Source organism: Talpa europaea (genome assembly GCF_964194135.1).
Source record: "Talpa europaea genome assembly, chromosome: 10".
Classification (NCBI taxonomy): domain Eukaryota; kingdom Metazoa; phylum Chordata; class Mammalia; order Eulipotyphla; family Talpidae; genus Talpa; species Talpa europaea.
In genome coordinates this window covers 20,449,118-20,476,654 of record NC_140077.1, presented here as the reverse complement: position 1 = coordinate 20,476,654, position 27,537 = coordinate 20,449,118, and the positions used below count along the sequence as shown (strand labels likewise).

The window sequence follows — 27,537 nt, the reverse complement described above, 5'->3', positions numbered from 1 at the left end:
GCCAGCTGTGCTTGCACGCATGCACACGCACACCAGTACAGCCCCACAGGCTCACACACACAGCTCCGCTCTAGGATTCCACCAGCTCCCAGCCACTCGCCTTTCTCCCCGCCCGTCCTTTTATCCCATAAGCTGTTTGTCTTCATAAAACAAAAATCAAAAGTCTTTTTAAGGTGCCCTGAGCCATAAACCAACAAAGGAGGAGCCGGCCGAGGCGGGCGGCTCAGTGCACCCTCCCTGAGTCCCCGGCTGTATTACAATGAATAACCTTTATTTACTTTCATTAGACTATTAAACACCAGCACAGTCATTTTTCCCCCTGAAACTCGGAGCAGGGCCCATAAAGCAAATCCGAAGCCTAATTGAGTTCATTTTAATTTCTCTCCGATCACAGCGAATTACTCTGGTGATAAATCAGGGGGCAGCTTCACCCCCAGTAGAAGGCCTAATTTGCAGCTAATTACAAAACTGATTTCTACAGGAAGATCAATACGAGAAGGAATTGGAAATGACGAGGCAATCCCGTCCAGCCAGGGAGGGGAGGGGGCCCTCTGGGGGGGCCAGGAAGCGGAAGGGAAAAAAACGGACCCGAAAGAGCAGAAAATCAGTTTTAATTTAACGTAATATTAATCAGAGCAACTTTTCCTGCTTTGTGCAGGCTCCTGGCCTGCCCGGCTCTGGGGTCTGGCTTGGCGTGGTTGCAATAAAAAGGCAATTACCCGAGTGTTTCGGGCAGGACACCCTTTCAGAGTCAATGACTGGCCCCCTCCCACCCTTCTGTTAGCCATGTGGACTCTCCCCCTCCCCAATTTCATACCCCAGTGCACAGGCAGAGAGCGAGGGGCCCGTGGGGCCGTCTTTGTTTGTTTTAAAAAAAAAGGGGCGCCAGCACCCGATCAGCAGACCCAGCAGTGCCAGGTTGAAGGCCCCACCAGGCCCTTCCCCCAGCCAGGGCCCCTGCCGGCAAGTCATGGCTCATCCCTCCTCCCCAGGGCTCCTCACCCCAGGGGACCTTAAAATAGCCCTTGCCTCTGGCCAGGGAGATCCTCACTGCTGTGCCCTGCTCTTGGGGCTTCTTGCACAGGAGATGCCGCAGACATTTAGAGGGTGCGGGGATACCTTCCATAATGTATAGGCCAGACCCCCAGCTTCACAGAGTCAGGTCTACCCCACCCACACAGAACCCTCCATCACCCGCTGTGCCCACCCCTCCCCCTACCCCCGCCCTCTGCCTGGCCACCTCCTTCCACCCCATCTGGGAGGGCTCCCCTGTTCCTCCTGTTCCTCCTCCCCATCTGCACACTGAGCCCTCTCCCCACATGTGCTCATCAATAGAGAGCTGTCGCTTTCTCTCTCCTCCCAGGGGAATGAGTACTCCCTCCCAGCCCTGACCCCTGGGCTTGATGAAGTCAAGTCGAGTCTATCTGCATCCACTAACCCCGAACTGGGCAGCAACGTGTCAGGCACGCAGACCTACCCCGTGGTGACTGGTAAGGGGGCTTCCAGGAGGGTGGGGGCGCTGCTTTCATTGGAGGTGCTACAGCCTCATCTGGGGCCCAGGTGACAAGTGGGCCCCCTGCCATGATATCTGCAGAGAATGAGCCTCCGAACCCAGGGTGCTTCCTGAACAGGTGTGCAGACGGGGGAGAAAAATTCGTGGTCAGGGTTTCTGTGGGCTTCAGCCTGGAAAGAGCAGAGCCAGGAGGACTGTGGCTGGTTCTTTCTGCCCAGCCTCTGGCCTCTTTCTCTTCTACCATTTTTCTTGCCTTCACTAAGGTGCTAGAATTACAAGCCTCTTGCTGTGACGTGTGCAGAGGAATGAGAAGGGCAATTAGAGCAGGCTGGTGAGGATGGAAGGGAGTGTGCAGTGTCCAGCCGCCACACTCCTGTGTCCCCAAGGCTTTTAGAGGACTTGCTTTCCTCTCCCTCTGGTTGTGGGTTTCAGAACATGGTATCCAGCTGTGTGGCTGTAGATCAACCCAATTATTCCAGTCCTTCTTCTGCTTCCTGAGGAAATCCCTGGGACCAAGGCTTCCTTTCAAAGCCAGGTGGGGTCAGGCCTGTCCTGCAGTCACACGCAGGGGCGGAGCACCCCACCTGGGTGTTCCCATGGGTTGGGAACAGCAGAGGCAGCGCAAGTGGAAGACGGCTGAGGTGTGACACAGTGAAGGGCCGGGCTCCAGGCTGCGGAGCTGCAGGCTGTGGAAGGCACCTGGCACTGCAGCAGGGTTTCGGGGCCAGGGAAGTGCCCAAGTGGGAGAGACACACATTGAGGTGTTATTAAAATTCACCTAATTATTCTGGAGACACTAAAGCCAATGTGCCGTTTGTTCCTTGGGAGACAGAATGATTGAGAAGGGTCTCAGTGGGGATTGGGAGACACTGAGGCGTTACCTGCCGAGCAAGGCGAGCGGAGGCGGCCTGGGGACCTGGCAGCAGGGTTGTAAGCAGCGAGAGTCGCATTTCGTGGCAAAGGCGGGGAGCAGGCATGGCCGCGCTGTGGCACAGGGAGCTGGTTCTGACTTGGAGCTGATCTGAGCACGGCTCAGGTCTGAGATGGTCTGAAAGTGGCCACCCAGCCTCCACCTGGGGGCTTGGGCACGCCCTGTTGTCAGTTAGCTTCCCAGGCTCTCCTTAAGGGGGTGTCTTGGTATAGACTAGAGCTCTTCGGCTAGGCAATCAGCGGCTCAGTTCCGGAAGCGTAGAGAACTGGATGGGGCTTTGGGGAGTGACCACCTCAGCTGGGTTAACCAGTCAGGATACAGACAATTCTCAACTGGCCATCGGCAGGAGCCCTCCTCCACTCAACTTGGAAGCTCTCGGACCTGTCGGTTCTTCTGTCCCAAGGTGGAAGAGATGGCCCACGCCAGCCTGCTTTCTCCTGGTCTGCTGAAAGTTACAGTGGTCGCTTCCCAAAGTGGCTTACCCGGGCAGCTGGCAAAAGGGCACCCAGGAGACTGCTCTAAACCTAGCTGTGCTTCCCTGCGCCTGGGTCCACTGTCCAGAAGGCAGGGAGGGGCTTTCTGGGGTGGAGAGATGGATCTTCAGGATAGGGTTCCTGCTGCAGGAGAACTCGGGTTGGTGCAGAAAAGTGACTCCACCTTGAGCATCCCCCGCCTGCCTCCCCCCCCCCCCCCCCCATGGCCCTGGAACAGTCCCAGCTCAGCCCGGGAACATCTCCGGCTGATCCATCTGGATCCAAGTGTGAGAAAAGTTCATTTCAGACCCAGCTTGACATTCCCAGGTGGCAAGTTAGCACTAACATCTCAATCTGTATGCGACATTTCAATCAAGCGAGGAGTAACAAAAGCAGAACCATTAACATTCGGAGCTGTTCACCAGTGGTAATGACGGGGAAACTCGCTCAGAAACTGGAAATTACCAAAAAGAGAGAAGTGTGTGGAGAGGTGGGGGAGGGGAGGGGATCAGGGTGGGGGCAGGGAACGATTTTTCTACACTTAGGCCAAGATCCAATGTTTGGATTAATGGTGCCATTACCCGAGAAAGGGCTGCAGATTATGCTCATTCTTAAAATGTTTTTGCTGGCAATTAAACGGCTGCAGTTATTGATCTTTGTTGATTTTATGTCCTCCTAATTTGCATAATCTATTAAAGATGAATGATTCATGATGTGTTTATTATGGGGACAAACAGAATTTGCTGGAGGTACTGTCAAGGTGAGAAACGGGGCAGTGTCCAGAGGCTTCACGGGCCATCTTGGCAGTGGGTCCGCGCGCCATTCGGGCCTTCGTGGGTAGCAGGGAATCATGGTGCAAGGAGAGCAGACCCAAGAGAGGTGGACTTTGGGTGAGTTCTTCTAGAAAGATGTTGGCATCTCTGAGAACTGGACTTCTAGCATGGCTGGGATTGAGGAGAGGCTTTTGGCGTATTTGTAGAAATTTCCTTCGAAGGTTCTTACAAAGCTTATTTTGTGTGTGGGAGGGGAAATATGAAGGTCTTTGGTGAAGGAAGAAAAAGAGAGATGGCACACGTAGGGCAGCCTGGCGAGGTGGATGTCAGAGGTGAGAGAACAGCGCAGTGGTCCTGTGCCCAGAGGATGACTTGGGTGTGCCAGGGTGTTCTGAGAGCCTCTTCACCCCCTGCAGCTCAGGCACCCAGCACCTCTTCCCCGGGGATAGCAGCTGAGGCTGCAAGCCTTCAGGAAGGAGTCCTGGGGAAACCAGCCCAGGAACGCCCTGGCCCAACCTGAAGAGTCAACCTTATTGATATTCCTTCCACCTCCTGGCACTGGAGGCTGATTTCAAACTTCAGCAGCCACTTGATGCAGCTGTTCCACAAGGTCAGGACTGAGAGAAGAGTGGAGCTTGGACTATTGTGTGGAGGGGGAGAGGGACCCAGTGGGCCAGGACACAGCTAATCACATTGCAAGCAAGGGTGGCCGCCCAGGCAGGGGCTCGGTCGAGCAGCCTCCCCTCCCCACCTTCCATCATGGAACCAAGGAGAGAGACTGATTTTTCTGGGTAGTGTTTGCAAGTTCTGCCGAGATTTTAATTTCACTGCATCACAACTCAGCAAGCTGCCAAGTCAAGCTGGTTATTTAAATTTATCACCCACTTTCCCTTCCGCCGCTGGGCTGCTCTAGCTCAGCGGCATCTCTTCTCTCCAGCCCACTGCTCTAGGCTGCTGGTCTGGAACGGAGCCGAGTCGCTCCTAAGTGATAAGGAAAAAGGGACCAGCTAGATGAGAGTGGGTTGGGGGGTTCTCTGGCCCCAGGCTTCTCAGGTTGTCTGGCTGTGGCTGGTACCTTCTAGTGCCTCCTTACGCTTCCAAAACACCCCCAGGCAGCCTCCATCAAGAGTCCGGGGACCTCTGGGCCAGGCCTCTTCGGTGAGGACCCTCCCCCAACTGTGGGCTGGTGCCTTCATTCCCTCAAGTCTCCCGTCACAGACAGGAAAGAGCTTCTCTTTGCCGTGAACTGCTCCCCTCCACCCTGCCTTCTGTGCCTGCCCAGGTCTGTGACCACAGAGGAGCACGAGGGGACCTTGGCAGTGAGGTTGATCCTGGGAGGAGAGATGAGTGCTAGTTTCAGCATTCCCAAGGTCATTTGGAGAGGCTTCTGAGCATTTAGAGAGCCCTTTGGCCTAGTGAACGTCCACCCTGGAAGTGAGAGCAGGCTCGCCATCCTAGAGTCCAGATGGAGCTGCATGGTGCTGGAGGACGCCAGGGCTGGTGCCAGGCTCTCCATGCTCACTCGGGAAGCTGAGGGGGGCACCACCGCCCCACAGCTGCTGCAGCAGGTGGGTCTCACTGGTCTCTAGTGGGCAGTACTGCCCAGCACTGGGGAAGTCTGTGCACATGCAGTTCCCACCACCCTGATTTAGTACCAGAGGGCTGTGGAGGAACAGGATGGTGTCCGGAAACAAGGCAGGCAGACCCACCTAAGCACAGCTGGAAAAAATAAAACAATGAGAATTATTAATACAGGGCCAAACCAATTCTCTGGTGCCAAAATGCAGGGAGATTCAAGTCGGTGCAACATGCAAGTGACTGCTGGTGTCACACAAGGGGGACCCGAATTAGGGAAGTTGGAGTGTCAGACAGGAGACATGACTGTGGATCCAACAGAAGCAGGAATATCCTCTTTAAGACTTATCCAGGAAAGGGAAACATGCAAATTCCTGCCAGTGGCCTAGGGAAGCAAGTGAGGGGGGAAAATGTCATCAGGAGACATGGAGGTGAGAGTCCACATTCACACCAGGAGTGTGTGGCGGACATCCCCAGGCAAGAACTTACATAAAAACTTGTCCAGGATAGGGCCTCCCCGGTGGCGCAGCGGTTGAGCGCTGGGTTGCGAGGCTGCCCGTGGCCTCTGCGGCGCCGGTTCGATCCCCGGCTGCTCCCCGGACACCGGAGGAGGGTCCCACATGGCGCACGGACCTCTCCTGCCGCCCGCTGCTCCCCTCAGCAGTGTCCTTCGGTCCTTCTGCCTGCTCTGCTCCCCGCTCTGGCTCTGGTGAATTCTCTCACCACCCCCCCCCCCCGCGCTTCTGACTGTACCCAGTGCATGTATAAACAAAACAAACAAATAAATAAATAACATGCCTCTATTAAAAACAAAAAAAAACTTGTCCAGGATAGTAACCCAATCAGAAACTCCAGCAGGAAGCAGGGCAGGCCTTCTCTGTAGACATTCCACAATCCAGGGCCCATGGGACTCCCGCAGGAAACAAAGCCCCCGCTGAAGATGAGCTCACTATAAAAAATTACTCATCTCATGTGAATACAAACTAGCATGAGGGAGCGTTAGCAGCAGCAATATATGGGACGTTTAACAACCCTCCAAAACTGGAGCTAATAGCAAAATCCAATCCAAAACAACTATAAAAAAAAGCATGTTTAATATTCTAAAAATGATAAAAGAGAAGTATCTATTGTGTCTTTATCATAGACCCAGATCCCACATCCCCCTCCCCACCACTGCTCAGCAAATCAGCAGATAATACAAACCAAGAAGGGCCAAGAATGAAGACCACACCTGTAGCTTGTTGCTCTGGTGCAGGAGCTGCAGAAAGGCCTGAGCCTCAGGCAGCCGGAAAACAGAGCCTTTGCCCTGTTCATGCAAGTTCCCAGACAGCTGAGTCTCCCACAGAACCTTCCTGTTGCTTTAGAAAGATGTCTGAACACCAGAGAACTAGGAACAAGGCCAATACCCTCCTCCCCAGTGCAGGCTGGAGAGGAGGGAAGCCTTGCTAACTCCCTCCTTGGTAGCAAGGAGGCTCAGAGAAGGTGGTTTTACTCAGTTGCTCTGGGAAAAATTTCTCTTGCTGCCTAGAGACTGTGGCCCTGAAGGAATCTCTAGCTAAGATCCAGGGGATGTGGATGCTGCCCAAGAGGGAGAGGGAGCAGAGGATGCTGGTCTCCTGGCATCTGGCAAATTTGAACAGCCGGGGATGCCAGCAAGGCAAAGTTCAAAGCTGAAAACAAGGGTCCTGGAAGCCTGGGAGCAGTGTGGGCTCTGAGGAAGGGCTGTGAACTCACAGAAGCAGACTCCTTGCCCATATCTGGGATGGTCGCAGAGTGGCCTTTCAGCAGACAGAAGTGTGGACCCTGGGAAACACTCTTCCTCCTGTGCAGGGAGTCCTGAGGACCTCCAGGAACTGCCTCTTTCCTGCAGTTAACAACCCCCCTCCAATGCAACTGCATTTCCCTCCATAAAACAAACAGCTTAGCCCTTGGCCCGCCCCTCCGGGGGAGGAGGGGGGCAATAAAGATTGAGAAATGTTTCTGAAGGAGGCTGGGAGGCTCCTAGCCTTGTCTATTGGCTCAAAGCCCCTGATTAGCTAGAGGAATTTAGGGCACAGACATCAGAGTTTCTCTCCAACCTTGCAAGGACAGCCCTTAACTGTAGAGGCCACCAAGCCAGAGGGAGGCTCCGACACCCAAGGGCTCCAGACCCCTCATTTAGCTGAGAAGGCCCAAGAGAAAACGGTTAGTCTCCTCCAAACATCCCTGAGGCCTTCAGCCACATCCCCAAGGACCTCCAACCCCCAGACATCAAGTCTGATTTAATTATGGGGGCATTTCCATAGCAATGAGACATTGACAGATAATGCAGGTGCTCTGGGCCCGCAGCCTAGGGGGCCGTGGGATCAGGGCTCTTTCCTGCCCTCCTCTAAGAGATTCACCTCTAGAGGGAAAGGATATTAAAAAGAGACACTAAACCGCTCTAGGACAGGTAGAATCAGGCCAGATTTGAGCAGAATCAACGAGTGCTCCAATCTCCAGCCATCCCAGCATGATAGGCTGCCCTCCCCTGCAGAGTGCCTTGGGCAAAAGCACCTGGGGCAGGCTGAGAATAGGGCTGGGGCAGGAGGAGCATCTGGGGAGGATGAAGTTACGAAGTGTTCCTGGCACCTTAGCGAAGACCCAGGTCTGTGGCCTTCTAATATGATCTCACTTTGGCCCAACTTCTTGGGTCTTCTTCACGCCTCCCTCCATTTCTGCTCTCCATCCATGAGACCCAAACACCATGCGCGCCAAACGGACTGTACTTGCTCCCCCGGCCCCCAGTCTCACTAAATTCATTGAGAGATCAAGGGGAGAGGCCAGTTTTGATTGTGGAAAAAATCTCTTCAAGAAATCACAGATCTTTATTTCCAGTGCATGTAGCAGCCAACTCAGGCTGCTCAGGGCTGCCTCATAGAAAACACTGGACTCCGCTTACATGATCAGCTCGGTTATAGGGAGCCTTTCGGTTGCTGTAAATGTTAAGAGATGCTTGGGATGTTCCAAAGGAGAGTTTTCCAAAAAGAGGGATCCCTGGGCACTAAGCTTGCTCACTCCATTTTTTTTGGCACTTTCTAAGAAGAAAAGGTTGGCTAGGTAAAAATAAAGTCAGTCAACCCTACCTTTTCTGAATGATTAGAAATTCTAAATAGCCCTGTCCTGCTATGAGTCGGAACCAAGGGCTCAGAAATGTCCTGGTGAGCTGAGTTACCACGTGAGACCCTTCCTCTCTCCTGACCAAGGAGACAGCCACTCACCCTAAGGAGACCCCCACCCCCTCTCCAGGGGAATCAGATGCTTCCTTCCCCCACTATTAGCTGTGGCCTCGGGACAAAGAAGCCAGCACTTTTTCAGCCCTGAGCTTTGGGAAGTGAACCCTGCCACTATTGTTACCTCTGAGAAGGCTTTGCTTTCCTTCAACCTGGAATCCTCCCTCTCCTCCCCGGTGGCGCTGGACTGGCAGGCCGGGAGGGAGGAAATCCCGCAGCAGGCTCAGAGAGCAGCCTAATGCTCCAGCAGCTTAACTGGCCGTTTTCCTTGGGATTAGGGTTTCACTTACACAGAGCGCCTGAAAAACGCTGCACTTTCGGAAGGATTAGAGCTGACAATTCAGTGCTCTCAGAGAACAAAATAAAGCCCGAGAGGAACTGGGAGACCTGGAGTATCAGGAGACTGTGCAAACAGGCTTAACCTTTGTGCCCGCAGCACGAGGGTCTCGCGCTGTCAGCCCATCCGTGAGACTGGGCCCAGCCTCGGGAGAGCCCAGTGCCAGCGCCTGCGCCAGTCCAGTATTCATTTGTGTTCATTTGTGGTTTACTAAAGGAGCCAGAGAAGGCATGCGGGGGAGTGAATTGAAGAGAGGAGGGAGAGGGCCGAGGATGACTTCCCCTTGCTAAGAGTTTCGGTTTCTTCCACCAGAAAATAAAGTTGGACCAAAAGCCTTTCAGCCTTTGAAAATGTGGTTCTCCCAGCTCTCTCTGCCTAGTCCCAGGAACCTGAGGCTGCATCTCCATCCCTGGAAACCACTTCTTGTGGGGCCCTGGGCAGCAGGCTACAGGACCCAGATGAGGGGTGGTGGGGCGCGTGCTGGGAAGAAGGGAAGGAACAGTGACTGGTTGTGTCCCCCTGGTTGGCCATCAAGGTCCAGACCTCACTGAGCCCGCACAGATCTGGGCAGCCTCTCTGTCTCAGACACCCCAGGGACTAAAGGTGCAGCTGTTAGTGAGAACCTAGGTCAGGAAAACAGCCACCTGAGCTGTGGGCACAGCCCCCTCTGCTGGAGTGAAGAGCAGGCCAGCCTCAGGTCGAGTGGGGTTGGGGTGGGGGGAGGCCTGGCAATTCTGGCCTGGGGCTGGGACCTTAAGCCCTCTGGGACCCCTGCCCCAGAAGACAAACCTTTGCTAGGATTTGGAAACCCAGGGAAAAAAGAAACAAATGAAATATGTAGAAAACTCCGTCTCCTTTTCAAGTGTCTTTTACAAATTTAAAGTATATCATTTTAGTGTGTCATATATAACTGGCATCGGTCATAAAGAGCTCATAATTGGTATAGTAAATGTACAGTATATTCAGGCAGTAATTACAGATTTAATAACTGTATAGTCTTGTATTATAAATGTTGTGTCAAATACAGGAACCAACTGTCAACCTTGAAGAAATCTAATGTCTTTATTTTTGCTACCTTCTAAGAAGCAGACAAAACTTGAGGATAGGATAGTAAAACAAGAGTTATGTTTTCTGGCCTTAGGGTCCTCCATAGTGTCAAGTGGATAGCAAAAATGCTCATTTTCAGAGAAAGATGCTGAGGAAAAGCATCTCTGAACTCATTGAATATAACTTTAGCTGTATAAATCTACGTCTAATAAGTCTTGTTGACTAAGCCATCCCTACCTGCAGTCTCTGCTTCTTTGGCGGTTTCCTTTTTATTATTTCCTTGGTCTTCTAAATGCTGGTATTTTCCTTGACTTGGGATAAGGCTGTCTGCGTCTTCAGATTTTTTTCCTCTTCTTTGTATGCTCTTGTTTATTGGTACAATTTGAGTAGTTTCAAGAAAATCAGTGTCTTTCTTATGTCAAAGAACAGAGGTTCTTTTGGTCTTTTCTAAACAGTGCTTAATCTTTGATCATAAATACTTTTGATGTGATAAAAGTCATCTAGAGATTGTACATTTATGTATCTGTAACATCTATGTATAGCTTTATATGGACTCTCTGAAGGGCATTTATGGAGTCCTATGGGATCAATGACCCCAATTAAAAATGCTTGCAGTAGAAAATGAAAGAACTTAAAACATACAAGAAAAAATAAGTGACAAGATATTCTGTAATAGGAAGGACTCGCTTAGCATAATCCCAGGTTACTTTCCTGGATCAAATACCTATCTTTTTTGGGTCTACAATATTTGAGATTGTAGAATCCTAGACTATTGACTTCTAGAATCAACTCTCAAGTATTCTTCTTGTTCTGTAGCCCAGGCTCTGCCATCTACTAGCTGAGAAGTCTTGGACATCATACTTACTGCTCTGAGTTTTCGTTTCTGTTCTGCAAAATAGGAATTAAAAACAGATCAACATCTTAGGTTGAAATGAGGGTTAAATGAGATAATATACACAAAAACTATTTAGGATAATACCTAGCATATAGTAGGTGCTCAGCAAATTCTAGCTAAGTCAGGTGCAGGTAGAAACACAACTCTGTCCTTAACTCTCAGACTTGACAAGATAACAAATTATCTGACGAACAGAAATTTCTAATTTCTTAATAAAGTTTCTTTCACTTTGCTTTTTCTCTGTACTTGTAAGAGAAACTGCACTTAGATTCTCCAAAACCGTTGATTTGATTTGGCCCATTTAGTAAGGAATGTCTGACAAAAGTGCACTGTCTGATTCAGATGTAGTGATTGCTGTAGAAATTGGCTTTAGAATCTTCAGGGACTTCTGCAGTTGAACTGAGAAGGCATCCTCATCAAGTACAGTGCTTCTAACACTTCTGGGTACTTTAAGATTCTCGACTACTACTGTTTCTTGAAGAGCCTCTTTGTTTTTTAGAAAACTCTCAAAGGAGATTAATACTCCACCCCATGGAGTTTTACTACAGAGTTTCAGTATCAGTATTTTATTCTTTGTGTCCTGTTTTTCCTTCCTTATCTTAATGACAGCATTGACAATATGAGACTTTGCTTGTCAGAAGGTTTCTTTTCCTTTTCTTCGCCTCTTTTGAGAGCATCTGGCTTCATGTTATCATTAAAGACAGTGTAATATAGACAGAGCTTCGAACTTTAACTCTATCACTCACTAGCTGTGTAGTCACCGGGAAGTCATTAGGCCTCCCTATGCCTCCATTTCCTGGCTTTAAAAACCAGACTGTTAGACCGATAATCCCAAAGTCTCTGACATCTTTAAAAACTTTATAACCTTAGGCAGCAAATGTCCAACATGAAATGCTCATTCGCTTATAATTCATGGATTTTTTTATCCGTTTGTGATTCCTGATGCTGTTTTCATGTTACTGGCATTGGCAGTGAGCAAAGCAAATCCTTTCCTGCTTCCTGTCCTCTGTTGGATGGCGCATATTTTATAACTGAGATGTTCTGCCACGTAGCTGTTCCCTCCTGTCTCTGAATGTTTGCTTGTTTGTTTTAAGGAAGAGACTGTACTGTCTTACAGTTTTAAAGTCCATCTCTGCACCCCTGTGTCCACCCATCTGCAGTAATGCAAGACCCAGTGCTCTGTCAATTCTTCCTTGCACAGATCCCATTCTCCATTCATATTCTCTCGCCAAAAGAGGCTTGCTCCAAGAGCGCTGCTGGGCAAATGCTATGACGGTCTTAGTAATTTGAAAACTTCCTGCTCTATGTGTTTTCCATTATTGACAACGGCATTCCAGAAGAATATATGGCTCTGACAAAGAGTTTGGTCAATTTTTTCCCTGCTCTCCACGAGTCACCTGTGTACTAATGAAGCCACTGAGAGTGCTTTCTATTCAGTCATGTGTACGTTAGTCGGCTCAGGGGCCCTGCACAGGTACCTCTTTTGGTGAGTGTTACAGAATTTGCAGCAGCAGCAGCACAGCTGTACACAGAACGTCGGGAAGCTGGCGCGCCTTTCCTCATCGGGGGTCTCTTCTCACCTTCTGAAAATACAGACATAGCATTTCCCAGATTCAGTTTTGTTGTTTTTTTTTTTAAAGATTTATTTATTTATTTATACAAGCACTGGGTACAGTCAGAAGCGCGGGAGGGTGAGAGAATTCACCAGAGCCAGAGCGGGGAGCAGAGCAGGCAGAAGGACCGAAGTACACTGCTGAGGGGAGCAGCAGGCGGCAGGAGAGGTCTGCGCACCATGTGGGACCCTCGCCGGCAGCCGGGGATCGAACTGGTGCTGCAGAGGCTGCAGGCAGCTTCGCAGCCCAGCGCTTAACCGCTGCACCACTAGGGGAAGCCCCCCAGATTCAGTTTTTAAAACAGAATTTGGAGATGTGTCTTTGCCTCAATAGTCGGGTGGGTGACTTTCAGGATGCAGAAGTTTCTGTGTGCTGGAAGTGGACCGCCCCACTTTGTGAAAGAAAAAACCAGTGGAAATAAAGAGTGTGTGAGGGACACATCTCTCCATCATCCAGTCTTTCTTCCTGTCTCCTGAAGCTAGGCAGGGGACGGTGTGACAAACCTTCAGGTACAAGAAGTTCATGACAGGTTATGGCAACCAGGCAGAATTCAGTCATGATTACATTCCTGCTCGTTAAGAAAGAAGCATACTTCTTTTCATGGCTGCTTTGTAGAATTAAGATTGTGGGGCCAGGAGGAATTGGGTTTCTGTTATCTTTCCAATTTCAAAATCTCTTCCTTACTCTCCTGTCTTGGGTCTTTCTCAAGCAGTAAATTGCCACATTATCCATCTCTCTAGGAATTAGGAGATACTGCTGTCACTGTCCACTTCAGGTCTACTCTGCTGAGGTGGTCAGGAGGAGGGTACCTTTCATTGACAAAAGAAGTCAATAAAAGAAAACCTGATTCTTTCTTCTATCTCTCTGGCAGCAAACACAGATTCTGTCTCTATCTCTTATTTGACAGTTATTTGATCTCTTATTTGACAGTTCTATTCTGTTGTTTGTTCTTGAGTTTCAAGAAATGTAAGATATTAGCTAGGTATCGAGAAAACTTATTCTGTTGTCTGATAAAGCTCAGTCCCTCACTGTAAATCATAACCCATTGTTTAAACTATTTTTAGAAAAAAGCCGGTTCCAACATTGACATTTTGTCCCTGTCTTTACCTCTATAAAAGAGACTAACACGTGTAAAACAATCAGAAAACAATATAACCTGCCTGGAATTGACTATAAGTGCAATAGAGTGATAGAGAATTGATCAACAAGTATTTATTGAGCATCTATCATGTTCTCAACTATGCAAGAAAGAAGAGACAGGCCCTGCCCGAGGCGGATTATGATCTGTTTGAGGAGCCGTGATGTGAAACAATAGGGCTGGTGGAAGAAATCGAGCCACCAGGTAGACCGCGCAGCACAGACTGCAGTTTAAAGGAGAGGCGCTTTCCCTGCAGATAGGATGGTAGGGGGTTGAGGATTGAGCTGGAAGGAGCGGGAAACTATGAGGAAGGAGAAGAAAACAATGTGGTAAAAGCACCGAGGCTTCCCAGCACATAAACAGTGAAACTGTCATACTGAACCAGGAGGGGTGACAGTCAGAGCTGAGCAAGTTGGGCGACAGCAGAGGACCTGGGGGCTCGAGAAGCCTGGCAGAGTTTAGATTCAAACTGTAGACTACAGAGAATCGATGATGGTTTTTACAAGGGAAGTGGTGCGATGAAAGCCGTGCTTCCTGACGACTAGCCGCTGAGCAGCCACATTTGGGAGAGAGGGGAGGGGTCAGAATATGGAGGCAGAATATACAAACCAAGAAAATGTGGTGGGACAAGTGCTCGGGAGCTGAGCAGTGGAGGTGGTGGAGAAAGTGGAGGCAGGACATAGCCAAGAATTGATGACATGGTGAGTGACTTCATGTGGGGGGAGGAGGTCATGTCGAGAAGGACTCCAAAGTTCTGGGCCTGCTGTTCTTCTAGAGGGTCTGCAGGACTGACTGGGGGGAGAGAGAGAGGAGTCACCTCTGACTCCTGTCAGGTTTGAGGTGCCAGTGAGCCGATGGATGGAAGTGTTTGGCAGGTGGCTGGCACTGCTGTTTGAACACCGAGGGGAGAATGGATGTGGGAAGGGGTGGGAAGAGGTGGGAAGGGGTGAGGAAGCCCACAAGTCTCAGAGAAGGAGGAGGTGGGGTCAATTTTAAGGGGAGAGCGAGAAGTATCTTGGAGTAGCCTTCAAGAGGATGGTGACTGGGCAAATCACAGCGACCTGGGTTAGGACTCACTTTGCCTTCCTGGGGTCGGGCTGAGGCACTAGATGGCAGAGTGGCACTGGCTGAAGAGGGGTCTCTGGACAGGTTAAATGGGGCCTGGATACTCAGAAGATAAAGTAGTCTGGGGCTGTGGAAGTGTGGGAGATGGGAGAGGGCAATTATCGTCATTAGAGATTGGCGTGTGCTCAGTGCAAAGGGAGGTGGTGAGCCCCTCCCAGCAATGGAGGGTGGGCAAGGAAGGGTGGTCATTCAGGTGCAGCTGTGGTCCAGAGGAGATGTCTGTGGACCATGGGCATCTCCCATAGTCCCTGGGACTTGCTTTGCCTTCACTCCAGGATACTGCTAAGGAAACTCTGTCTCCCACCCTCCAGGCTCTAGCTAACAGAGGTCTCCAGGGACAAAAGTCCAGCAGCAGCTAGGGGGAAGGGGGAGCAGATTTTGCTTACTGAAACTTGATCTGATCCACTGGCACTGTTGGCTCAAAGCTCCTGATTTGATTCAGGGAAGGTTTTCTATCATTTAAATGTCATAAACACTAAAGCAAAAGAGCGCACTTGTGGATCCTGCTTTCCACACCTGCCAGGCCTGGCACCTGCAGCTCCACTTGGAGGGGACAGGAAACACCCATCAGCTCCTGTGTGGGTGGTAGTGGGGTGTCGTCCAAGCCTGAAGGAAAGATGGGGTGTTAGGGAGAGGTGAGCAGGATTATAGAGATCCATTTGGCTGCTGGAGAGACGCCTACAGAATATCTTGCTGAAGGAGGAGTTTTATAACAGGCCCTCTCCCTCCTATCCCCATCTGGGTTTGGGTCACAAAGACACATAGATAAATGCAAATATACAGAGACACACAGAGCAGAGGGGCACACACACAGCTGATCGCAGGCTGACATGCAGCTCATGAGCGGGGACACATGTAAAGGCACATCTGGGGCTGCTCAGCCAGCAGCATCCCCACATATCTGTGTACAGCTCTTTCCTCTCCTCTCTGGGAGATTCCCTTCCCTGGAGTCCCCTGGTGTGAGTAGAGGCAGGCCCCTCTCTTCCAGGCCTCACTCCTTCCCCTTTGTGTTTTTCCAGGTCGTGACATGGCGAGCACCACTCTGCCTGGTTACCCCCCTCACGTGCCCCCCACTGGCCAGGGAAGCTACCCCACCTCCACCCTGGCAGGAATGGTGCCTGGTAGGTGACAATGCGGCAGCTGCCTAATTTGGGTGGGGGTAACTAAATTGTGGGTGAGCTGCTGAGTGATCTATAGTCTGAGACTGGGGTTTGGGGGAAACCCAACATCACCTCCCAAAAAACCATTATTCCATCTCTCTCATTTGGTCCCTCATCCCCTGTCCCCATGAGCAACCCAGGGAGGAAGCTTGCAGACATGCCCCCTTGTATGCACCCGACTGTATGTCATGCCCCCCAAAAGTGCCCATCCTCCTGAGCCTGTGCCCTGGAGCACTCAGCCTCAGTTCCACCCTCAGTGCCCCAACCCACTGCTTGGAAGAGCCTACCCTGGTTTCCATGGAAACTTGGAGCCAAGAGCCACTTTCCAGGGACATGTCAGTCACTCAGACAAAGCCACCCTGGTCCACACCAACCCACAGGGAAGACCAGTTCCGAGGACCAGCCCCACCTGAGAGAGGAGGGAACTAGTCCCTTAGGAGAAGGGAAATGAGGACAGGCTATGGCAGGAACCAGAGACTGGCTTCAGAGATATAACTAGAGCACCCCCACATCTGCTTAGGGGAACCCTCATTGCCCCTGGGGGCTCTGACCCATTCCTTGTCTGAGAGAAGTTGGGTTTGGGATGCGTGGATCAGAGAGGAGGAGCCCACATTTAGGGTCTTGTTGACTATGGGGTGGGGGGGGGTGTTGTCCTCTCCCCAACCCTCCACCTCGGATTGGGAGGCCAGCTTGAAGCCAGAGGGTTGATGTGCCTATTCACATAAACAACCGCCACCCAAACCCCATTCATTTTAGAGGGTGAGACACTGGGCCTGCAACACACTCTCTCTGCTGCTCTCCGGGGTGCCCCTTCCCCAGAGCTCGGCCTCCATGGGGGGAGTGAGATAGAAGAGGGTGGCTGGCCTGATTCCTGGACCATCCATCCGGGGACTGGGGGCCGGGGATGGCGAAGAGGTAGATGGCTACAGGGGGGTGTGGACGGGCCTGAAGGGAATTAGACCAAGGAGAGCTGGGTGGGGTGGGTGCGGGGATTCCTGCCCAGGGTCGGGGACAGGGAAGCAGAGGCATGAGGCCAACAGGGCTTCCTGAGGCCCTGGCAGAGAGCAGGTGGAGCCTGGAGGTCTTAGAGAGGTGGCGGTGATGGAGGGGGGCAGTCTGCAAGGAGGTGGGGAAGAGGGGAGCTGCCAGAGCTCATGGTGGCAAGGGGGGAGTCGTTAAACAGAATCTAGTGCTGATGAGGAAATTACACTTGTTTCATTAGCGATGGGGAAGGAGATAGCTCAGTTCCTCTTGGTCACAGTTGAGCTCAGAAGCTCATTATCCTGCTGCACGCATGCTTTCCCTCCTCGTCAATAAACAGGCTTTCCAGTGGCTGCATCCCCCACCCCCACCCCAGCTCCCTCTCCGAGAGGGGCCCCTTCTCCTCTACTTAACCCGCGGTTAGGGATCACTGTAAACAGTCTGGGGTCATCACACAGGAGAAAGGGCGAGGGGGAAACCCTGAGGCCTGGCCTTTCTCCCGCGGAGGGAGGGAGGCGGCTTCCGACGGCCCTCGGCCCACCGGGCCCTCTGCTCGGGCTCGCGGACCCGCGGGCAGGCCGCCCGCTTCCCGCCGCCTCTTCCCCCCGCGCGGCCCACGTCTCCAGCCTCTCAGGGCAAGGCGGGAGGGGGTGTTTCCCAGCAGAGCCCCCACCCCTTGCGGCGGCCCCGCGCTCAGATGCCGTTCTTAGGACTTTCTGGGACAGCGTGTCCCGCAGGCCCCGCTTCACCGCCCTCCCCCGCTCCCATCCCGTGCACTAGAGTCTCTAGACCCGGAGTCTCCAGGGAAAGGCCCTGGCCCCCAACGCAGGGCCGGGCTCTCCGGGACCCAGGGTGGCCCGGGGCGCCTCCGCGGGGAGCCCGGACAGTGCTGACCCCCAAGCCCCCCCAGGCCAGTGTGCGAGGCCTCGCTGCCGCTCCTCCCGCCCGCGGGCGCTCCCTGCGCTGACCTGGTGGATTCTCTGCCTCTGCCCAGCCCGCGTGCCCGCCCAGGGCACTGCCCCGCCCGCCTGCACCTCGGACCCGGACCCCGGGGAGGCCGCCGGCCGGCGCGTCGGGTCCGCGGGGACTTTGTGCGTGTCTGACGCCCACTCCCCGCCCTCCCGCAGGGAGTGAGTTCTCCGGCAACCCGTACAGCCACCCCCAGTACACGGCCTACAACGAGGCTTGGAGATTCAGCAACCCCGCCTTACTAAGTGAGTACGCCGCCCGGCTGGCCGCGCGTCCGCCCGCCGGCCGGCTCGGGGGCTGCTTCCCGCGCGGGCCCGAGGCCCCGCGACCCCGACCCTCAGGGGCCGGCCCGGGCAGGCTCTGCAGCGCAGCGCTGAGGCCCCGGGATCCCCGGAGGACGCCCGCGCCTCCGGCCCCATCCCGCACCCCGCTCCCTTCGCGCGCGGGAAGGCGCTGCCCCGCCGCGCCCGCGCCCCTCCCCGAGGCCTGCGGCCCGGCGGCGCCACAGGCCCGGCCTCGCGCACCCCGAGAACGCAGCTGTGCCGGGGACAGCCGGCCCTGCACCCCGCGAGGGCTGCCCGCCCGGATCCCGCCGGACCCCGGCCCGGGGAGGGCTTGGCTTTGCTTTTCTTTCCTTTTTTGTTCTCCTGTTTGTCCTCTCACCCAGCCCATTCTTCTCCTGTGTTAACTTCCAGGTTCCCCTTATTATTATAGTGCCGCCCCCCGGGGCTCCGCCCCTGCCGCTGCTGCCGCTGCCTATGACCGCCACTAGTTACCGCGGGGACCACATCAAGCTTCAGGCCGACAGCTTCGGCCTCCACATCGTCCCCGTCTGACCGCCCGCCCCGGAGGGAGGGAGGACCGGCGCGCCGCGACGCCTCCCGGCCACCGCCCCCCGCCCCCCCCCGGACCCCCACAGCCCTTCACTGCACCCGCCGGAGGCCGGACAGGACGGGTGGAGCCGCGGGCGGGACCCTCAGGCCCGGGCCCGCCGCCCCCAACCCCGCCCGCCGCCCCTCCCCGCCTGCCTGGACCGCACGCCGTCGCGAGGAGGGCCCGGCCTCGCCAGAGCCGGCCCCGGAGCGCGCCGGCCACCCCGCCGGACTCGGCCCGACCCGCCGCGGCGTGCGGGGGACACGTTCCTGTGACACACAATCAGCGCGGACTGCGGCGCGGCCCGCCCGGGCAGCCCGCTTCGGACGCTCCGGAGCCGGGAGGCTCCGCTGGAGGGATCGGGCAAACAGCGCAAAACGATTTTCTGCGGGAGAAAGCCCGCCGCCCAGCCGTCGGGGGGAAGGCCGCGCCCCGCGCCGGCCGGACTGCCCGCCCCCACCTTCCGGCGCGCCCCGCCCCAGAAGGTGGACGGAGAGGGGGCCGCGGGGGCCGAGCTCTAGGGACAGGACAGGGATAGTCAGGTCTTCCCAAGGTCGGGACCCGAGGCTCGCAGGCCCCGGCAGCCCGCGCCCCCGAGCCCGACTCTCGGCTCTCCCCTACTCCCCATCAGCTGCCCGGGTGCCGGGCACGCCTGCCCGCGCCCGACGCTCCGCCCCGCCTTGCCCCTACCTCAGCAGCTCCTCCATCTGCCGACCTCCGGTGCCCCCTCCTGCCCGTCCTGCCCCATCCCATCTGCACCCTGACTCGCCACCCCATCGGAGGCTCCGGGGTGCCGGCCCGGGACCAGTTGCCATACGCCTCGGGCACTCGTCTCCGAGCAGTTACTTGATGCCCCTGCCCCGGGCACAGACCCTCGAGCTGCTGGTGGTAGGAGCAGGCTCTGAGCTGCGGAGGGGTGCAGGGGGGGGCTGCCCACTCTATCCCCAGCCTCACCCCTGGCCTTCTCCTCTGGCAGGGACTGAACGGACCCGCAAAAAAATTGCATTTATTTAATATGATGGTCTTTGCAAAAAGGAAAAAAAAAAAAAAAAGAAAAACAAAAACCCAACAGGCTGCTGCTTTGTAGAAAGACGGTGTGTGTCGAGTGAAGGCGAACCCGTGTATATAACCCCGCCCCGCCGCCCCGCCCCGCCCGGTAGCGCCCCCGCCGCCCGCCCTGCCTGTAGATACGCCCCGCTGTCTGTGCTGCGAGTCGCCGCTCGCTGGGGGGAGGGGGGGACACAGCTACGCGCCCACTAAAGCACAGCACGTCCTGGGGGAGGGGGCATTTTTTATGTTACAAAAAAAAAAATACGAAAGAAAAATCTCTATGCAAAATGACGAACATGGTCCTGTGGACTCCTCTCGCCTCCGTTTTGTTGGCTACTTCTCTGTAACTCCGTGTTTCCGCTGCCCTCCGCATCTCCCCCGCGCCACCGCTCTCTGCTGCTCCCCCGTCTCTGTCTCTCCGTCTCCGTCTCTCTCGTGTCGCTCTCTCTGCCCCCCCGCACCCCCCCCCGCCCCGGCCAGTGTCCCCCGCCCCGCCCCGCCCGCCTTGTCCTCGCAGGCTCGACGGGAGGCGGCCGCTCCGCCCGCGGGCTCGGCCCTCGGACGGCGCCCCGCGCGCCCTGGGCCGCCGGCGGCCGGGCCGCCCCGCCCCGTAGTTGCTCTCTCGGTAGCGGCGATGCGCCCTGCATGTCTCCTCACCCGTGGATCGTGACGACTCGAAATAACAGAACAAAGTCAATAAAAGTGAAAATAAATAAATAAAAATCCTTGAACAAATCCCAAAAGGCTTGGAGTTCTCGCCCAGATCGCTCTCCCCTTCGAGCCTTTTTGTATGGAAAGGAAAACGAGAAAAGAGAATAGTTTAAGGGAACTGCCGGCGGCGCCAGGCTGCAGTGGCCGGAGCGGGGCGTCTGGGTCGCCGAGGTTCCAGCTCCGAGGCCCGCGCACCCCAGGCTTTGCAGGGGCTGCCCGGCGAGGGCCCCTCGAGGCAGGACCCCGCGGAACCCTCGACAGATCCCCGATGGCTCTGGTCTCCTTGGCCACTTTCAGCGCGTCGGTTCGTTTTGATTCTTTTCTTTTTCTTTTTTCTTTTTTTTTTTGTGCACATGAGAAATAAATAATAATAATAATAATTAATAATAATAATAATAATAATAAAATTTTGTATGTCACTCCCCATGGCTCCAGGTTTGTCTCTCCCTGCCTCTGGGACAGGCCTCCCCTCACGCTGGTCGATCCCAAATAACCCCCTCAACGATCCTCCCAACTACACCCCCACGGCGAAACCCGCCCCCCTCTCAGCGGCCGCAGAAAGCGGGTGAAGACCCAGGTGAACCCGCGCTTACAGCCAAAGCCCCAGCCTGCGCCCTTCGCGCCAGGAGTTGTCGGGGCCAAAACTTCAGCGACCACTTGGAGTTACGCGTCCACGCTAGGCCATGTCTGTGCCCTGCCTCTCGTCGGCGCCCAGATTTAGGGCTCTCAGAACGTGATTTCGGGCGCCCTGTCCCCACGAGTGGGGAGTTGTCTGCCGTCCTCTCTCTCCTCGGTTCACCCACGCAGTTGCAGCTTTATTCCCCGGGGGCGCCCCGAGGCCGCGGAGACCGCGTTCCCTGCCACAAGTGTCCAGCGCAGCGCGTGTATTCCCCGCCTGAGAGGGCGCAGCCCCGCCGAGACCCTGGGAGAACCTGCGGCTGCTCTCAGGCCCTCCTTCCACGCCCTCTGGCACCCCCTTTCTATTCCTCCTCCTACCCTCCCACCCCCGTTCCTGAGGAATCTGGGGGCCTTGGCGCAGCTGCTCTGATAGGTGTGGTCTGGGCGTGTCTCCCGCTGGGCTGGGCGGGAGGCTGCTTCTCTGTCCGGTGTTGGCCTGCCTGGGTCTGCAGGCCCCTGGGTGGGTCTGGGGGTGGGAGAGCTGTTTTTGTTTTGTTTTTTTTTTTTTTGAAACACCCTTACTGTCGTTGTTGTTGCTTCAAACATCTTTGCTGTTCTTGTGCCCAGGTGTCCAGAGAAGGGTGTGTGTGTGTGTGTGTGTGTGTGTGTGTGTCCCTGTGTCTACTTTGGAACGGCTGCAGCTTCCACCTGTCTCTGCCCTTGGAGACTTTCCTTCTCTGCCGCTGGGAAACCTTCCCAGCTCAGCTTCCTTTCTCTGTCTCTTCTCACTTGAAAGTATCTTGAAGCGGAGCTGCTAGGAGTGGCTGGGGGGCTGCAAGCAAGAGACAAACTAAGGAGTGACCTTCCTGCTTGACTGGTGGCTGTGTCAGGTCTCTCTCCCACCAGGATCCCAGCGACCTTTCTTTCCCCAACCCTAGTTGCTTCACACACGCCAGTACATTGCAGGATTCCCAGCAGTTCAACAAGTCTTTAATCAAGTGCACTGTATTTCATCTTCCTCCCCTCCTGTGACCCCTTCCTATTCCAATCTCAGCAGTCTTCTGAGTTCAGCCACTTCGGTCCAGTCTTCCACTCTGCCCATGCGGAGTCTCCTAGAAGAATGGTGTAAAAATTTCTTTGATCATAGCCCTATCAGTAAAAGGAATTCTAAACATGCACTCCCAATACATTCACTATTTACAAATTCCACAAATATACTACTGAACTAGCATGTTATAACTCTTACAAGACATAAAAAAGAAAAAGGATGAAGTTGGACTAAACAGAAATAGCAGTTCTAATTTCTTCTTCTCTTGCCTAAATGGATTGCCTTGCCCCCCAAAGATGCGCACCCTTCTTCGGAGATCTTGATCAGAACCCATGAATGTTCAGAATGGGAGAACTATTGCCTGATGCCCAGTGGGTGAGTCCTGAAGTCATCGAGGCACTGGGCTGGCCCAGCATTACTGCCCTCATGATCACGACTGGCTACCTGGCCCACAGTACCTGCCTTTGCCTCCAGACTGAGAAGCCTGCCCTGACCAACCCATCACACTGACAGCCACGACTTTCTACCTGGGTCCCATCAGAATTTCTTACCTTCTGTTCTATTTCTGGATCCTCATATCAAATTGGGCAGTGAGCATCCACTGTCTATAGTGACCACTTCCGCCCAGAAGCATTTCTGTTGTGTCCCTCTTGAGCTACTTATTTTTGCTTGGGAGCAACTTGAGGCCCCCCAAAACATGCTCTATTGTCTTTGACAAGTTGCCTATTACTGTCATCCCATTTGCCACCCCAAACACAAAGAGAACTGGTTCTCCAGCTTCAGTGTTCCCCAGAACTCACCTAATTCTGAACCTGCAAGTCCAGTCCCTGCCCATTCCTAGAGTTCTCAAGTGTGAGAGAGACAGGTGGAGAAAGGGTGTCCTGGTAAGGAGCGAACAGTAGGCTGTAAGGAGCAAATATGGCGGCATGGGCTGGATCAAGTAACATGTGGCTGGAGTATCAAGTGCCAAGAAAGAGACAGAAGGGGTGGGAGAAGGTGGCAGGCAACGAGGTTTAAAAGTAGTGGAAAGCCAGGCTGCTGTACCGAACCCGTCCCAACGGTGTCAGTCACACAACCCCCGTGGGGAGACTGCCCCCTCACGGCCCCTCCTGCCCACCTAGATGCCATGTTTGCACCAATGACTCTATTCCTAAACCTGGACTTGGGCGCGAATCCAAGCCACTCCAACCAGGCCCCTCGCTCAGGACACAGAAGTAGGAAGTACGGCACGAATGAGGCCATTAACCACGGTGCCCAATGGGGCCCCGGAGAGGACTCCCCAGTTTCCTCCTGTCAGTCAAGGACGACCCCGCCCTACCAGTCACAAGAGCCAAGAATCCAAAGACTCCCTGACCCCTCTTATCTCCCCACCCACAGCTGACCCAACGCAAAGCCAGACAGCTCTGCCTTCACAACAGGTGCAGAATTCCACCCTCTGACTGCCCACGCCGCCCGCCCGCAGCCAGCTGCGCTGACCCTTCACCTGATCTTACACAAGATGCTCCCATGGGACTTCCTGCTTCTGTCTTCGCCCCACCCACCCCAGTCTGTTCTCCTCCAGAACGCAAAGCCTCAACCGCAGCCCTCCTCTGCCGGGGGCTCTCCCGTGGCTCCCCTCGTCCCTCAGAGTCAAAGTCAGACACCTGAAGGTGGCCTACAAGATGAGGCTATCTGCCCCCCACATCCTTCCCCCTCTGGTAACCTGCCCCCCATATCTTCCCCAGATCACTGTGCTCCGATGCGTGGGCCTCTGCACCTCGATTACGCCAAGCACACGAAGCACTCGCTTCTGCAGACTTCTGCACCCAGCCAGCCCCATGACATGCACCCCCACTTCCTTCAGGTCTCTGCTCCGGCATTACCATCCAGGAAGGCCTTCCCTGGTCAACTTCAGGAGACTATCAGCACCCCACCCTCACTCTGTTCCCTCTCCCTGTTTCTCGCCCCTTGATAGATTATGTCTTATTGCTCGACGCCTGTCCTGCCTCTCCCATTGGAGGGTGAGCTCCATGAGGGCAGATTTTTTTTGTTCTGTTCAATGCTCTGTCCCCAGGGCCTGGTTCAGTGATGGGCACACAGGAGCTGTTCTGCAAATGTATAACAGACAAATAAATGAATAAAGTGATGAGGAGGGAGAAATTATGAGTAAGCCAGAGCCTGAGGCAGGGGAGAGAACTAGAGTGGAGGGCGAGAGATGGTAGGACCCGTCAGTCACTAAAGGGAGGCAGGCATCCCCAGAGAGCTGAGTGACTAAGGGGGCTGGGAGAGGCAGTGCTGTCCCTGCCCGTGCAGCCCCGTGGTTCAGGCTGGTCCAGCAACCCCCACTGTTATCTGGGGTGACTTTCCTTACAACCCAACATACTTCTCACAATCCCATGGGGGACATCAAGGGTGCACCCCTTTTTCCATTGGAAACTACCCCTCCACATGTCTCGTGTGGTTCTCACGGGACTGTCAAGAGTATACTCGCAGCACCTGACCATGGATGGGGCCCAACACCCACCTCTGTCCGCAGCACACACACCTCACACCAGGAACAAGAGTCCCCTCAGAGGCCTGTTATTGGGTGCTGCAGACAGAGGCTCTCTTTCTTGCCCCCCAGGACTCCCTGCCACCTTGTGGAGAGCGTCTCCCTGAGGGCACAGTGAGCCCCAGAGTCAGGCAGGGACACGCAGAGCAAAGAGGCTGAGAGAAAAGGCGCTCTGATGGCTCATTCGAGCCTCTGAAGTCAGCTAGGCCTGAAGCCAGAGCCACTTTTAAACTTCCAGGGTCCAAAACATTCTCCTTTTTTTTTCACTTAAGGAACTGTGGTGGGTGTCTGTCCGTTGCAACCAGAAAGCTCTGACTTAAGCAGTTCTGGAGGGAATTTGGGCTTTTTTCTACAGGCAGTAAGAGCCACAGACATTTTTTGAGCAAGAAAGAATAGCTTAAGAGATTGACATTTTTGGAAGAGGAGCGGGCACAAGGAGAAACAGTGGGGCAGGACACCTGTCTGAGCCCATTACCATGGCCCAGTTCTGCAGGGCTGGGAGAAGGCGGCAGGGAAGAGATGACCTCCCTGGTGGCGCAAGGGGTTCAGTCTCAGCACTGTGAAGCTATCACCAGCCACTGCGGCATGAGTTCAATCCCTGGCCAGGGAGCTCGACCTCTCCTGTCTCACCCGCTGCTCCCCTCAGCAGTGTATTTTAGTGGATCTGCCTGTTCTGCTCCCCACTCTGTCTCTGGTGAACCTTCTCACCTCTGGCTACACCCCAGTGCTTGTATGCATAAATAAATCTTTAAAAAAGAGCTGACGGGGTCCAAACAAGGGACTAGCTCGTGAAGGACACTGACACCGCAACATGGCCACGTTATATTTTTAAGTAAAAAAGAAAATGCGCAGCCACCGTGGGCACTCTGTAAGGCAGAGGGAAAGTAAGGTCTTGACCCCACTCGCACTATACACATAACAGCAGAAAAGTAACAATCCAATAAATGTAGTTACAAGTGGGGAGCGGGGAAGGAGATTTCTGTGAGTGTCCTTTTTAAATGTGACTTTTATTTTATTGAAAGATAAAATTTAAATTAAAAAATAAAGAGATTCAGGTCTTCGACAGATTAAAAAAACCACTTTTGGGGGGATACTCATTTTACTTCTTCCCACCCCCACCGCTGGGGACCCTGTGTCCCTGCCCTTCCCTCCTCCATCTTAGCCTCAGCGCCCGCGTGCTGTTTACTGCTGTCCACTCGTTTTTGAAAGTATTTGATGTTGCTGAACTGTCTGTCAGATGAGTTCAGTGTTTGTTTTCATCACTCCGACTAAATTTGCTACAAATATCTTTTTTTCAGATTCCCTCCACTTTGTTGGCAGTGGCTGCGCCGGGCCTCCTGGTGGCAAGGTGGTAACTCCGTGGTGTGTAGGCGCCGCATCTTTTTGATCCATTCATCCTTTGCAGGAGGTTTAGGCTGCTTCCAGGTCCTAGCTGTTGCAAATAAGCTGCTGCAAACATTGTGGAACATGTGGAAAACCATCCCTTTTTAATGAGTCAACCAAATTTGGAGAGGAGGGTGTGGCTGTGTGACTGTGACTCAGGGCAAGGCCATTGGATTTGGTGAATAGGGGACGCCTGGTGACCCGAAGCTGGTGCTTTCTGAAGCTGGAGGAAGGGTCACCGGGAAGAGGGGTGGCTGAGCCCCAGGAGGAGGCACCGGGTGCACAGGTCCTTTGAAAGGTCTAGAAGGCAGGGGTGGTCGATGAGCTTGAGGGAAGTTTCTTTCAGGCTGAGGGCTGTGTGGACAAGCCCGCTGGCTGGAGCAGTGGAGGGAGGTGGGGTGGGGTGGGGTGGGGCTGCTATGAGATGGCTATGAGGGGCTTATGGAAGGAGGCCTGAAATGGTGGATGGAGACTTTGAGGTGTGGTTTGGGGAGGAACCAGAAAATTCTCCTGGGGAGAGGAAGTCATGAAAGCTGGGGGCTACTAGGTTTGCTCAGAGATCGCAAGAGACACAACTGCTATCTACTGAAAGTGGGGCGGGGCTGGGGGACAGAGTTGGGCCCATCCTTGAGGGTAGAGAGTTTGGGAAGAATCTTTCTTGGGGATCCAGAAAGAGCTGTGAGAGCAGCAGGAGCCTACTACCAGCCAGCTCAGGAAGTGCACATGCGGGAGGTAGGCCTTTGCCCTGGCTGGGCTCTGTCTCTCAGGACACAGCGTCCAGGCGCCCCAAGTTACCACTCTTCTCCCTTTCCCACCTGATCCGCACCCCCCTCCTGTGACTTCCCTACTTGATTCATCCCTAGCCCATTCTCATGGTGCGATCTTTGTGACTGTCCGTACCCAAGTGCCCAAGAGTGTCCTCGGCCACCTTGTAGGTGAGGTGTGAATAAGAACCTCACCCCAAGCAATTCCCAGCTCCCATATGCAGCCTAGAGGAGAAGAGAAATCACGTGTGTGTAATGATCTCCCAGAGGAGTGTAGAAGGGGCCAGAAGTTGGCTTACAAGGTCATCGTGTGACCTTCAACAAACCCCTCCTTCTCTTTGTGCTTCAGTCTCTTCCTGTGTAAAACCAGATGTCCCCTAGTCCTTCCTGCTTTGATATTCTAGGCTTCTGCATTGGGGCCTGTAGGTGCGTGGGCAATCTTTGTGGCCAGGAGAAGTTCAAGAAAGCTCTGTGGTGGAAGTGAAGTGGCTGTATTCAGATGGGGTTTTTGTAAGCTGAGAAGAAGGAGGTTTGCATCTATTTATGTGTTGCCATCTCTCCCACCTGGGAGTGAGCACTGCCATTTCTTATCTCTCTTTCCAGCGTCTGTCCACAATTCTCCAGGGGTAGGGGCTGCAAGCTCTGACACAGGAGAATGGTGGGGACCATCGAGGGTGCAGGGTAGGGAGACAAAGGAAACAGTTATTTGGGACCAACTACATTTCTTGCCTCCCCCCACACCCCCGCCTGCCCAAATCATCCCAATACCTTAATTAGCC

At 54.1% G+C, this 27,537-nt stretch overlaps 1 protein-coding gene across 9 annotated transcripts in view; it reads left to right on the top strand.

The window, feature by feature from the left end:
- PAX2 (paired box 2) overlaps nt 1-18,617 on the top strand; it is a gene marked incomplete at both ends in the record, with an annotated part of 76,368 nt that extends 57,751 nt beyond the window's left edge. For 4 of the 9 annotated variants that reach the window (XM_084245006.1, XM_084245005.1, XM_084244999.1 and 1 more), the window contains 4 exons: nt 1,364-1,490; nt 15,691-15,792; nt 17,940-18,026; nt 18,477-18,553. In XM_084245006.1, the coding sequence (XP_084101132.1) occupies nt 1,364-1,490; nt 15,691-15,792; nt 17,940-18,026; nt 18,477-18,553 (393 nt within the window). Of the gene's footprint in view, nt 1-1,363; nt 1,491-15,690; nt 15,793-17,939; nt 18,027-18,476 lie in introns of all 9 variants that reach the window. The other 5 variants (XM_084245004.1, XM_084245003.1, XM_084245002.1 and 2 more) reach the window with 3 other exon arrangements.
- Nucleotides 18,618-27,537: the final 8,920 nt, after the last annotated feature.